Raw genomic sequence first — 14,537 nt, forward strand, 5'->3', positions numbered from 1 at the left:
GGTTTCACCTTGATGCATATTCTTTTCCCACGTCATTGTTGTTTTGGTGTATATACAATTTTATTTCCGCGTTTTTGCCTTAGCGTTTCCCACAGGTGTATCCATCCATGTCCTAAACGTAACTGGACAGCTGCTGCTTCTTACCCTTTGTGCCTGACTCAAATGTTTTCAGTATCCGACATTTAGACACTGTTTTAAAAAATGTTTTGTCCTCATGAGCATCTTGATTCATATAGACTTGAAGTATTTCCTTAGTTACATTTTTCAGCAGTGCAAATATGACATCATTTCTCTCTCTGGGTCCTGAGTATTTTCCAAAAAATGTAGTGCTCTATTATATCTTTATAAGTAATACCTGATTACACTCGGCTCTGGGTAACAGCAGTTCTCTGAGTGGGGTCTGGGGCTGACAGCATTGGCAGCAGGGGAGCCTGTTAGAAATGCAGATTCTCAGGCCTGCCCCGTCCCTTGGGTGGGAAAGCCGCGGTGGGCCCAGCCATCTCAGTCGAGTGCATATTCCCAGGCTTGCATCTGATGGGCCTGCCCCTCCCTCCCTGCCTCTCTCTGTCTCTGTCTTTCTCTGCTAGGACTTGGTACCTCCTGTTTATTCAGACGCCCCTTTCCCTATGCTGATGCAGATGGCCAGTTTTTCCTGCATGTTTTCCTCTTGTGTTTCTCTGTGGTGTGTGCTGTGATCCCTGTGGTTCTGAACAATTTGCTCGCTGTGGAGAGGCTGACGCTTCATCAGAGGGACCCCTGTGTCTCCCTGAGTCTATTCCTCTGGCTTGCTTTTCTTTGTGTAAAAATTTAATTATTCTTGTTTTCAAATGCATCTTTCATTTTCCTATGTGGTTTCATCTGTTGCTTCAAAGCTGAGTGCGTGTTTGGGAATATACATGTGAGTAAGGCCCAGTCATTTCCATGAGTTCACCTGGTGGGTGAACTTATCTATTGCAGCCTATGGGGTTGCACCACACACCACCTGTCTCTCTGGGTGGCCTGGTAACCAGCACACAGGTCCTCCCTGCCTCTGCTGGCTGATTTTAGCTCAGGAAACCCTGTCTCTTTGGGGTTACAGAGGGGAGTGCTTGGGCTCACATGAGGCTCAGCCTCCTCTCGGGGGCTCTCAATGTGGGCACTCGGTATGTCCCCGTCACCCAGGGACTGCCTGGCGAGCCCAGGGGAGCCTTGAGGTGGCCAAGGCAGCTCTAACCAGCACCTCTGCGTCAGCGTGAAAACCACACCTCCCCAAGTTACAGGTGAGGGATGCTCTGACCAATACAGGCTTGTCATGACCTGCCTGCATTTTTGTGTTTCAACTCAGTTAACAAAGGAATTCAATTCAATAGCTGCTTCTAGAGCCATCTCCAGCCCTGAAACAGTAACTTGTCCCCCTGTGTGATGTGAGGGGATATGGGCAGAGCCACCCCAGTTCTGGAAGGGGATGCTGGGGGGGATGCTCCCGAGTTTGGTGGAGGAGATGCTGGGGGATGTGTCCCAGTTTTGTGGAGGGGATGCTGCAGGGATGCTCTCCAGTTTTGTGGAGGGGATGCTGCAGGGATGCTCCCCAGTTTTGTGGACGAGATGCTAGGGGATGCTCCCTAGTTTTTGGAGTGGATGCTGTGTGGGATGCACCCTAGTTTTGTGGAGGTGATTCTCATAGATACTCTCTGGTTCTGAGAGAGGATACAGGGGAGATGAACTCTGGCTCTGGGAGAGGTGGGGGGTCCAGCTCTGGAATGATCCCTGTGTGGTGGCAGTTGTGCCCCATCAGCTTCTGCAGCAGCAGGGAGATGTGGGCTGGGAGTGGAGCGGTTGGGAATGGGGTCCTTGAGGGAGGTCGAGTCGGCGGAGGAGGATGAGCAGGATGCTGAGCTGGAACATGGTTGGTGTTTGAGGGGAGTCGTTGAATTTGTTGTGGCCTCAGCTGGAAGGAGAGGGGAGAGGATGAGAGGGAGGCGGGGCTTCACACACTGTGGAAGGTGTGTGTACATGACCCTGTGGTGGGGGCTTCAACATGTGCGAGCAGGAAAGAGACCTGGTGAGATGCACGTTTAGGGGGTTAATGCAGAGGTAAGGACTTGGAGGTGAGCAGGGCAGATGCACTAGAAGTTTGTGGGTTGTTCTTTCCTCTCTCTGGGATGCATATCTATCCATAGGTGCTGAGGTTGGGGGGCTTCGTGAGACGGTAGGCAACTGTGCTTCAGTGCTCGAAGCAAGTGTGCCACTTGAGAGGCCCAGGAAATGTCTCCCTGGGTTGTGTCTGCAGGACAGGCTGCACTTGTGTGGCCACCACTGGCCGGCCAGGGTTTGCAGGATGGAGAGCCAGAGACCCTGCTCTGAAATGCAAACACCCAATGTTAGAACCCTCATCCCTCCCAGCTGCCCTCCCGGTTTGTTCCTGGACAGGAATAGGCAGATGGAAGCTGTTGAGGAACGTCACTCCTGCGCCCGGTTCCTGGATTCCTGGGCAGTAAGGTGGGTGGGGGCTCTCAGCTCTTCTCCACTGCTCGCACACCCCAGCCCAAAACTGTTCTGGCCCCAGGTCCATCGGTTACTTTTTGATGCAGGTAGTAAGGTGCACTTGACCTCTGACTCCGGGGAGAGTTTCTTACTGTCTTAGGTAAGGATGCTGCCGCCGTGAGCTTTTAACACTCCCCCGCCACAGCCAGGACACATCTCTGGGCGTTCTGTGTCTGTAATTGCTGATTTTCTGGAAACCCATGAAGAAGGTGATAATTGCCCAGTAATCAGGGGCGACCCCTCCCTTCCTACATTCTTTAGAACTAATACCCCTACAGTTGCCCAGAGGTAATTTTAAAAGAAGGTACAACCACTTTGCCTGCAAAATATGGTCTCCCCTGACCAGTCTCCAAGACCAAGGCCTCCTCCAACGTTTTCACATGTGGAACTGTTAGAATAACTCTCCCGTCCTCCTCCGGGAAGCCCACAGAACCCAAAGGCCTGGGAGAGGATGGGCAGAGTCCTGTCTGCTTCATTAGACACTGTACTTCTAGAAGGTTCTCTGCTATAGTCCCTGAGGCTGACTCCTTTGAGAGGGACTTGGATACGCTGATGTGACCCCTCCTCCCGCCACATCAGAACAAGCAGCGGCCCCTACCCTGTGCCGGGGCCGCCCAACTGTCCTGGGCTGCAGGGTCTTGGCAGAACAGAAGAAGGTACAGGTCTGAAGGTGTTCTCCCTTTCTGAGTTCTTGGACCTTTAAATTTCATTTCAGCCCTCTGCTTCACGGTCAAGCGTATAAGAGCTTTATTCCATTTTATAAACCTGAGAACTGGGGCTGGTCCGGAGAATTTAAATGGCTTGGGAAGGATAATGAAGCGAGTGACAAAGTAGCTGTGGCAGAGCGGGGACAGCGGAGGCCGGAGCCCAGAATCCCCCCGGAACCAGCCGTGACCCACTTTCTCCGTCTACAGTCCCAGATATCCTCAGCCATAAAAAGGCTGGCACAGGGGTTTTGGGTTTCCGGATTCCTGAGTTGAAATATTCCACAGGGCTCTGAGGGGCCTTTGAACAGGGCTCTTTCAGTTCCAGAACAAAAATGTCAAAAGTTGGTTCTTTGAAGTAGAAAAGCCTTAGAGAGACTGATGGAGAAGAAATAAGAGTATTAGGGGTGGGAAAACTCAGGCTCCAGATACAGCTGGGTTCAAAACAGATAAGAGGGAAATACTAAGAATGACCATATGCCAGAATATTTGAAAACTTAGACAAAATGGACAAATTCCCAGAAAGGTGTTAGTTACTGAAACTGATTTGGAAAAAAAAGAGGCCGAAACAGCCCATGACCATTAAAATATTGACTCAGTAATGAAAAGCTTACCAAAAAGTAATCACGAGCCCAGATGGTTCTACAGATGAATCATACAAACTTACGAGGCAAACATCATTTTAATTCAATCTCTATAGGACAGAAACTCCTGTGAGCACAGGATAACCTTGCTCCGTGATTATGAAGGACGGAGCTAGGATTCCAGAATCTCAGAAACGCAGGTCACACGGACCCATGGGGAGCGGCCCCTTTCCCCCAGTCCTGTGTGCATGAGCAGAATCAGCCCCAAGGCATTTTGCCTCTTGGTGCCTGAGTGGGTTGGGAGGGACCCAGCTACCCATTTGTCTGGTCCCCTTGGCAGTGTTGATGTGTAATGCCTAGGGCCCTAGGAGGCAAGGGGCGAGGTGTGCTGCTGGTGAGGGGGACACTAACCGGTGGTGTCATCACCCCCACAATTGCCAGGACACCGTGGAACCAGAGCTGAGGCTGCAGTGCTCAGCCCCGGGCCCTACAGCACCCTTGGCCCAGGCCGGCACCAGACCTCCTGACTCGGGCTGTGGGCCAGAGGCTTGCGAGCACCAGATGACCTCCATCGCTCTTCCCATGCAGAGCCAGCTCTGGACAGCAGGCCCTGCTCAGCATTCCTTCTTGCCTTGAATGCGGGGTATAGGGAGATATCGCCCCCTTCCAGCTGGGTGCTTTATCTCTATCGACACATATGGCAGGCACATCCCACTGGGTTCTTAAAACTCCTCACATGGCCTCTCCTCAATGTGTGCACGTGGAGAGAGAGATCTCTCTCTTCCTCTTCTTATAAGGACATCAGTTCTATCTGATCAGGACCCCACTCTTTGAGCTCATTAAACCTTAATACCTCCTAAAAGCCCCATTTCTAAATACAGTCACACTGGAGTGAGGGCTTCGACATGCAAATTTTGGGGAGACACAGTTCAGTCCATGGCACCCACCAAGCAACATGGAATCCTCTAATTCAAGTAGAAGTCAAGTGAATGATTTGAAAGGAAGGAGAAGCTGGCTGTGGGTCCTGGCTGGGTCATGGTTGCGAGGCCTCGCGTGTGCACAGGGCTGGGTGGCCCCTGGCCTCTGGGTCCAGACACGGCCTCTTTCCTGGGTGACTGTGGAATGAAATTCTTGTGTAGTTGGAGGTGGAGAAGCAGCCCACGGCTGGGGAAAGAGGACCCTCCTGCTGGGTCTCCCTTCTTGCTCTGAGCTGGGGAGGCAGGAGGCCGGAGCGGGTGCCAGGATTAGGTTCTCGGCCTCGTGAACGGGTTGCTGACCATCTCTCGGCCTCACATCCACCAGTCACGCACGGCTCTGGGGTTACTGGCATGATTATGATACATTTATGGCAAAAGGGAGATTATCCGGTGGGTCTGACCTAATACCCGAGTCCTTTGAAGGGCGAGTGCGTTGAGGGGCCTAAAGATGAAGGGGCCATGTACCCAGGAATGCAGGCGGCTTCCGCGTGCTGAGAGTGGCCCTTGTTGACAGCCAGCAAGGACATGGGACTTCGCTCCCCAAATCAAACACGGCCGGAGTCTGCTAAAGCCTGTGTGAGCCGGGAGCAGATTCTCCCTCGGAACCCCCAGGAGAGTGCTGTCCGGCCGACACCTGAGTCTTGACTTGTGGGACTGAGCAGAGAGCCAGTGATGCCACGCTGGGCTGCGGGCCACAGGCCTGAGGGGTAAGGCCTGGCTGTGTCTTAAGTTGCCATGTTTGTGGAGAACAAATAGGTGCTGCTGAGCTTTTTGCTCCAAGTTGGCGTCCTCTGCAGGGCATGCTCGCCTCTTCTTCTATTTGAGTAGGCATTTCTGGGCCTGCCAGGTGATGTCTTTCAGTTTCTGACTGACTGTCACACATGTTCCATTTCACTCCCAAAGCTGCTCTTAGCATTTCAGAAATGCACACAAAATGCCTCTCTCCAGGGCCCCTTCCCTGTTTCCATGCGGGCCACAGAGCCAGCACACCCCAGAGAGTGCATTCGAGCATTTCAGTACAGAGAATAGGAAGTTCGAGCTAAGGCAGATGCTGTGAGTTGAACTTCCAGATTCACAAATAAGTTCTAGAGCTGAAGCAGTTAGGGAATTCCTGTGGGGGATGGTCATCCGTGACCCAGCACATTTGAGTGCCTGGCCCATGCCAGGTCTGGAGACTCTGGGACAGAGGTCCTAGTCTTCACTCTAGATGCCAGATGCGGTGTGACTGTGGATGGGAGACAGAGAACAGCAGGTGGCCCTCGTGGGGCATGCCGTGTGGAGGATAGGGGTGCTGGGATGTGGAGGAGTGGGGGGTCCATGGGATGTGCGGCCGTGTGGAGAAGGAGGGCGCTGGGGTGTGGAGGAGTGGGGGGTCCGTGGGCGTGCCGTGTGGGGAAGGAGGGCGCTGGGGTGTGGAGGAGTGGGGGGTCCGTGGGCGTGCCGTGTGGGGAAGGAGGGGGCATCAGGAAATACCTGGCCAGGGCTTTGAAGGAGTTTGCCAGGGAGAGGCTGGCAGGCGAGGAGCAGTGGGTGACATTCAGGCAGTGGATGAGAGGTCACAGAAGTTGTTTCTGAGGTAGGGCGACCAGGTTGGTAAGTTGCAACCCTGACTTCCTTCAGCTTGGAGAGGGTCCGGCTGGGGCCGAAGGGCCACTCCACTGGGTGGTAAAGATCACCTGGGGGCCTCAGGGTTTCACAGCTCCCCACTGTTGTCTACCCCTGAGGTCTGAGCCTGTCGCAGCTGGAGAGCATAGGGAAGGGGGTGGCAGGCCTCAGAAGGTCAGGCCTTAGCTCCCATTCCTCCCCTGCTGCTCCCCACAGCCCAGCCAGGAAACCTGGGCTTGCAAGATCCAACCCTGAGATCAGCTTCCTCCCGCCGGTGCAGAGGCTGCTGCTCCAAGGGCTGCTGTTCCTCAAACGCCTTTATGAAGTCCTAGTTCCAAAGTGATCTGCAGCTGTTTATAAAGCACATACTCAGTTTGTCATCGTAACAGGGTAGATGGGGCAATTTTGATTTCCCATTGTGTAAGAAAATTTATCAAGAGAAAGTAAACTTCCATTTAAGTGATATAGGATTGAGTTTTAAGAGGTCTGGCCTATTCCCAGCACTCTTTGAAACCACTACAGTTGTCACTTATTTTTTAACTACAAAAAGCTTTATTGATCTGTAGTTTACATACCATAAAACTCAATTTAAAGTTCAGAACAACTAAATGGTTTTCTCATATTTAGAGCTCGTAACCATCGCAATAATCTAATTTGAGAATATTTTCATCACCCCTAAAGAGACTTGTACCCGTTAGCAGTCACTCCCTATGCTCTCCTCCCACACCTAGGCACTCACTAGTCCATGTTCTCTCTCTATGGATTTGCCTGTTCTGGATGCTTCATATAAATGGAATCATATAATATCCGGCCTTTTGAATCTGGCTTCTTCTACTTTGCACGATGTTCTCAAGGTGTGTCTACATTGTAGCCCATGTGAGCGCTTCATTCCTTGTTACGGCTGAAGAGTGTTCGACTGTATGGATGGGCCACATTCTGTTTATCCATTCATCAGGTGATGGGCATCTGGGTTATTTCCACTTTTTGGCTGTTATGAATAATGCTGCTGTGAACATTCACGTGCAAGTGTTGTGTGGACCAATGTTTTCATTTCTCTTGGGTGGACATCCAGGTGTGGAGTCGCTGGGTTGTATGGTAACTCCATGTTAGCATTTTGAGGAACTGTCAGACTGCTTAGAAAGTGGCTCCACCACTTCACATTCCCACCAGCAAGGTATGAGGGTTTTCTCCACATCCAGAATCTGTGTTTTTCTTTTTTTTTTTGAAGAAGATTAGCCCTGAGCTAACTGCTGCCAATCCTCCTCTTTTCACTGAGGAAGACTGGCCCTGAGCTAACATCCCTGCCCATCTTCCTCTACTTTATATGTGGGACGCCTAGCTCAACATGGCGTGCCAAGTGGTGCCGTGTCTGCACCCGGGATCCGAACTGGCGAACCTCAGGCTGCCGAAGTGGAACGTGGGAACTTAACCGCTGTGCCACTGGGCCGGCCCCAGAATCTGTGTTTTTTAATTCACCTTTTTATTTTGAGTGTAGAGTCACATGTAGGTGTAAGAAACAATACAGAGAGATCCTGTGTATCCTTCACCCCGTTTTCCCAGTGGTAACATCGTGCAGAACTAGTACACGACGTCACAGCAGGATGTGGACATCCGTACAGCCAAGATGCGGAACCATCCATCCCCACAGGGATCCCTCATGCCGCCCTTGCACAGCCACACACACTCCCTCCTCCCCACCGCCGATCTTAAACCTGGCAACCACTAATCTGTTCTCCATTTCTACAAATGTGTCATTTCAGGAATGGACTGTAAGTGAAATCAGGCAGTGTAGACTTTGGGGATTGGCATTTTTCGTAATCCTCTGGAGATCCATCCAGGTTGTTGCTGAATCAACAGCTCATTCCTTTACTGCCAAGTAGTGTTCCACGGTGGGGAGGGACAGCTATTTGCTTAACCACTCACCTGTTGAAGGACATCTTGGTCCTTTCCACTTTGGGGCCAGTACAAATAAAGTTGCTATGAACCCTCATGTGCAGGTTTTTGTGTGAACATACATCTTAATTGCTCTGGCGTGAATGTCTAGGAGTGCACTTGCTTGCTTGCATGGTAGTTGTATGCTTAGTTTATTAAGAAATTGCGCAACTGTTTTCCAGAGTGACTATACCATTTTTCATTCCTGACAGCAAAGTTTGAGGGATCCTGTTTCTCTGCATCCTTGGCAGCATGTGGTGATGTCACTTTTTTATTGAAACAGTTTTGATAGGTGTGTGGTAATGTATCATGGTAGTTTTAATTTGCATTTCCCTGATGGCTGTGATGTGGAACATCTTTTCATGTTATTGTTTGCCATCTCTGTGTCTTCTTTGGGGAAATGTCTGTTGACGTCTTTTGCCCATTTTCTAACTGGATCTATCTATCTATCTATCTATCTATCTATCTATCTATGTATCCATCCATCTATTCACAATCTATGTATATATCCATCCATCTATCCATCCATCTATCTATCTATCCATCCATCTATCCACCATCCATCTATGTACCCATCCATCCATCTGTCCATCCATCCATCTATCTATCTATCATCTATCTTTTACTGTTGAGCGTTGAGAGTTCTTTATATATTTTAGATACTAGTCCTTTGTTGGCTGTTTGTTTTTCAAACAAATCCTCCCAGTCTGTAACTTGTCTTTTGATCCTCTTAACAAGATCTTTGCAGAGCAAATGTTTTTAATTTTGATGAAGTTCAGTTTATCAACTTTCCCTTTTATGGATCGTGCTTTTGGATCAAAAACTCTTTGCCTGGCCCCAGATCCCAAAGATTTCTCTTATATCTTTTCTAACAGTTTTATGTTATTATTTACATTTAAATATATGCATAAAGTGTGAAGTTTATATCAAGGTTTGTTTTTTTTGCTTATGGATGTCCAGTTGCTCAAGCACCATTTGTTGAAAACACTATGCCTCCTCCATTGAATTGCTTTTGTGCCTTTGTCAAAAGTCAGTTGGGTGGGGCCTGCCTGGTGGCGTAGTGGTTAAGTTCACACACTCCACTTCGGCGACCCGGGGTGCACAGGTTTGCATTGGATCCCGGGCACAGACCTAGCACCGCTTGTCAAGCCATGCTGTGGTGGCATCCCACATGAAATAGAGGAAGATGGGCACAGATGTTAGCTCAGGGCCAATCTTCCTCACACACACACACACACACAAAATCAGCTGGGCATATTTGTGTGGGTCTGTTTTTGAGTTCTGTGTTTTGTTCAGTTGCCCTATGTGTTTATCCTTCCACACAGTCTTGATTATTGTGGCTATATCATAAATCCTGAAATCAAGTAGAGTGATTCCTCCCACTTTGTTGTTATTTCTCAAAATGATTTTAGTTGTTATTATTTCTTTGCCTTTCTGTATAAGTTTTAGAATAATCCGGCCTATATCTTCCAAAGACTTTGCTGGGATTTTGATAGGATTTGTGTTAAGCCTGTCGACTTGGGGAGAATTGACATCTTTACTATATTGCGTCTTCCAGTCCATGAAAATGGTGTGTCTCTCCATTTATTCAGATCTTTTTTAACTCTTCAATCAGTGTTTTGTAGTTCTCAGCATGCAAGCCCATTACTTGTTTTGATAGATTTACACCTAAATATTCCATTTTTTGAGTGATTTTAGATATTGTATTTTTAATACTAGTGTCCTATTTTTTGATTAATATTTGCATGATATATTTTTTTTCATCTTTTTCCTACAACCTGCTTATGCTATATTTTAAGTGAGTTTCTTGGTGACACCGCATAGTTGGGTCATGTTTTTTTATCCACTCTGCCAATCTCTGTTTTTAAGTTTTTATTTAGAACATGATAGAGCTTAAGTCTATCACTTTATTTTTTGCTTTCTTGTTTTTTTCTTTTTTCACTGCCTTCTTGTGTGTTACTTGAATATTTTTTTAGAATTCAATTTTGATTAATTATTGTGTCCTTGAGTATATATTTTTGTATAGCTTTTTTAGTGGTTGTTCTAGGTTTTATGTTATATATACATAACTTACTTACCATGTCCTAGTGTTGTTAACATTTTACCAGATAGAGTGAAATGTAGAAGCCACTCCTCCATCCTTGTCCCTCAAGCTCATTTATGGTAAACTTGTCTTAAATATTTCTTCTACATACATTAGAGCCACATCAGGCAGTGTTACAGTTTTTTCTTTAACCATCAAACAATGGAGAAGGAAAATCTATTGTATTTATGCATAGATTTCTCTTACCACATTCTTTCTTCCTTCTTGATGTTCAAAGATACTTTTCTCCTTTTATTTCTGTTTAGAGGACTTCCTTTAGCCATTCTTTTAGGGCAGGTCTGCTGGTGGCAAAATCTGTTGGTTTCCCTTCACCTAAGAATGTCTTGGTTTTCCTTCATTTCCTGAAGGGTTCTGGGTTGACAGAACACTTTTCTCTCAGCACTTGAAAAATGATGTGTCTGTCACTTTCTTGTGGTCTCCATGGTTTCTGATGAGAAATCTGCTCTGATTCAAATTGTCTTTCCTCTGTAGGTGAGGTATTGTTACTCTCTCACTACCTTCAAGGCTTGTTTTTCGTCTTCAGTTTTCTGAAGTTTGACTATGTTGGCGTCTTGGTGTGGATTTCTTTAGTTTGTCCTCTTCGGTATTCTCTCAGTTTCCTGAATGTGTAGGTTTATGTTTTGGTCAAATTTGGGGAATTTTCATCCATTCTTTCTTTCTTTTTTTGGTAAGTACAATTCGTCCTGAGCTAACATCTGTTGCCAATCTTCTTTTTCCTTTTCTCCTCAAAGCCCCAGCACATAGTTTTATATCCTGCTTGCAAGAGATTCTAGTTCTTCTATGTGGGATGCCACCACAGCATGGCTTGATGAGTGGTATGTAGGTCCATGCCCAGGATCTGAACTGGTGAACCCCGGTTCTCCAAAGCAGGCCATGCAAACTTAACCTCTTGGCTACAGGGCAGACCTCCAATCCATTATTTCTTTGAATATTATTTTAGCCACCTTCTTTTTCCTCTTCTGTGACTCCATTGACAAGAATGTTAAATCTTTTGTTATAGTCCCATGAGTTCCTGTGTTTATTATTATTATTTTTCAGTCTGTTTTCTCTGTGTTCAGTTTGGGCAGTTTCTATCGTCCTGCCTTCAAGTTCACTAAGCTTTCCTCTGTTCTTTCCATTCTGCTCTTGAGCCCATCTGTCGAGCTTTTTATTTTAGGTTTTTTTTTTTTCAGCGTTAAAATTTCCATTTGATTCTTCTTTATATCTTCTATTTCTTTGCTGGAGTTCCTGTTTTTTCATTTTTTCAAATGCACTTATGGTTGTTCATAGAATCATTCTTACCATGGCTGCTTTAAAGTCTTGCTAGTTATTCTAATTATTGTGTTATCTTGGTGTTGTTTTCTGTTCATTGATTGTCGTTATTCATTTGTTAGATTGTTCCATTTCTTGGTATGCTGAGTGATCTCCAGTTGGAAACTGGACACTTGGAGTATTATGTATGAGGCTCTGTGTCTTATTTGGACCTTGTGTTTTGGCTGGTTTTCTGTGACTTCACTTGGCAGAGGAAAAGGGGGCCATCACCTCGATACTGCCAGGTTTGGGTACAAGTCCAGGCTCCACACTGGGCCTCTGTGGGGACTCGATGGAGGAGGGTTCCTCCTTACTGCCATGCAGGAGAGAGAGTTTTGGCACCTGACTGGGAGGGAATAGCAGGAGAGCCCATGGTCTCCACTGACTCCGTGGACTTGGGGGTCGTGTGTCATCAGCCAGAAAGGCTGCACTCCTAATGTGGCCTCTCTGACACCCCAGTGTGGGGTTGGTGCCTCCTCACAGCCTGGAGAGTGTGGAAGTTTGCAGATTTTTCAGCGGTTTGCCTGGAGTAGAGCGATATTGTCTAATAGTTTTCTTCTCCTGAGGCTGCCCCATCTTGGTGCTTTGGCCAGAGAGAGCCGGCTTTTGTTGGAACTTACTGCTGTGTCTCCTGGCATTTCTGGGTGCTCACATCTCCAGCACTCATTTGGGGATATGTGAGGCAAAAAAATGACCAGGGCTTCACCACTCTGCTGTTCCTCAGCTCTGACGTCTCTGCCTCTTCCCTCTGCCTTTCAGAGCCTTCTGATGACTGTTTTATGTGTGATGTCCAGGACTTAGCGGGAGGAACAGGGAAAAGTACTTCTCCATCTTCCCAGAAGCAGAGTCCTCACTATTGTTATTTAAATATCTCATGTTTATTAAGAATAGCACATTTATTTTAAGTCACATTTTGATAGTCAAGATAAATGTACTAAGGCTTTTGCGTAGCCTTCATAGGATGCCGGCATACTTTGTATGACCCATGTTCATAAATTTGTCCCTCTGATTTCCGGCTCTATATCTTACTTCCTGGCTAGAACTTATCAGTGCTATGTCTGCTCCTGATGAGGTTTATGCTGCCTGGGGCTTGGGACGGGGTCTGAGATTGGGTGCAGGTTTCAGGTAGTATCTCTGTGATGTCAGTGAGCTATTTCATCAGGTTGTTTGCTGTTTCTTGTTTTTCATCAGGGATGGGTGCTTGATCTTGTCAGTTGCCTGTTTTGCTCCCTATGGGAAAGGTTATGTACTTCTAGTCTTGGTTATTCATGTGTGTTGGCTTCAGGTACCATCACTAATCTTGTGGATGGAGCTAATTGCTGAGCCCTTGATCAGAAATACAGCCTGCTGTTAGGAACTTCAAATGACAATGATTGATACAAGTGAGAGAGCTCTTTTCCTCTCATATGCAAATTCCAGGGCAGGCATTTTATGGTTGATGTGGCAGGTTTGATTCATGCAACCCTCACAACCCAGTATCCATCTAATTAAATGGTCTGCCATTGCCACTGTCTGGCTTTCATCCTCATGAACCAAGGTGGTGGGTAGAGATCCAGCCATCATGACTATATCCCCACAACAGCAGAAACGAAGGGAAGAGGAACAAGCTGTCTTTAAGGAATATTCCAGAAGCTCCCACATGATCCTTCAACTTCTGTCTCCTTGGCCACATCTAGCTGCACAGGCGGCTGGGCAATGTAGTGTTTATTCCAGGTCATCAAGTCCCCAGATGAGAATAAAGGGCTAGATTGTGGTGCTAGAGGTGGAGAAGGGATCCAGGGACAGTGGCTGACTGCCACAGCCATCTCTCCCAGCACCCTGTGCCCCAGCCCACTGTTCCCCTGCGCTAGGGGCTGCATGCCCAGGCCTCCAGCACCCTTCTCCCTCATCCTTTGGGGCTGGCACTTGCTGGCCCCCAGTGCTCTCCCATCATCTCTTGAGGTCCAGGGCTGGTCAGAGTCCCCTCTGCTTTCTTCCTGGTGTAGCCCCTTGGTCTGCGACTGACTCAGCTTCCCTGCTCTAGCTGCAAATCGTGCAGGGAAGCTGAGGTGATGGAGAGACCAAGAGTCCCCAAGGTCTTCCCTCAGCTGGGGTCCCCAGAGGTGGCAGTTCTCTCAGGAGAGTGGTGCCAGGGGTGCTGAGAGAGGGGCATGTGGAGAATACTGACTGTTAAGGGAGGTGTGAGATGGGCCGTGTTGGGGAGTGGGGTGCGGAGTGAGGCTGGGCCTGGTTGGAGGCAGTGGTGTTTCCTCCCTGTGACCTGCAGCTCACTAAGCTGGGGTGCATGAGCAGGCTGGGTGTTCTGGAGGTGATCCCAACACTTGCCCAGTGCCTTGGGAGTGAGTTGCCTGTGCAATGATAGTCCAGATCGGGGCGTGGACCCACCTAAGCTCCCGAGGCCAGGCAGGGTCTGCCAGACTGGCCTGTGTGCCGAGCATGCGTGAGGAGGGTCTGCATCCTCTTGTTCAGGGCAGCTCCTCAGCACCAACCTCATTGGGGTGGGCGCATCAAGGAAATGCAAGGGAGGACCCTGCTGTATCATGCAGGCCCATCTTTCCTGTCCAGGAGCGGCTGCTCATGAGTCTCTTGCCCCGGAACGTCGCCATGGAGATGAAGGAGGACTTCCTGAAGCCCCCCGAGAGGATTTTCCACAAGATTTACATCCAGCGGCATGACAACGTGAGGTAGGACTGGCACTGGCCTGGTGGTGGATTTAGGGAGCTGAGTGGGAGGTGTTGGAGTTGGAGGTGATGTTGGAAGTACAGGTGATGGTGGAGGTGGAGGTGATAAAGGAGGTAGAAGTGATGGAGGAGCTGGG

The 14,537-nt window shown here is 48.3% G+C and overlaps 1 protein-coding gene across 2 annotated transcripts in view; it reads left to right on the forward strand.

The window, feature by feature from the left end:
- ADCY1 (adenylate cyclase 1) overlaps positions 1-14,537 on the forward strand; it is a 150,700-nt gene that overhangs the window by 28,530 nt on the left and 107,633 nt on the right. For both annotated transcript variants that reach the window (XR_011538989.1, XM_008519308.2), the window contains exon 3: positions 14,285-14,403. Coding sequence is in view for 1 of the 2 variants with exons in the window: in XM_008519308.2 (XP_008517530.2) it covers positions 14,285-14,403 (119 nt within the window). In the remaining variant the exon portion in view is untranslated. The remainder of the gene's footprint in view (positions 1-14,284; positions 14,404-14,537) is intronic.

Source organism: Equus przewalskii, chromosome 4, assembly GCF_037783145.1.
Source record: "Equus przewalskii isolate Varuska chromosome 4, EquPr2, whole genome shotgun sequence".
NCBI lineage: Eukaryota > Metazoa > Chordata > Mammalia > Perissodactyla > Equidae > Equus > Equus przewalskii.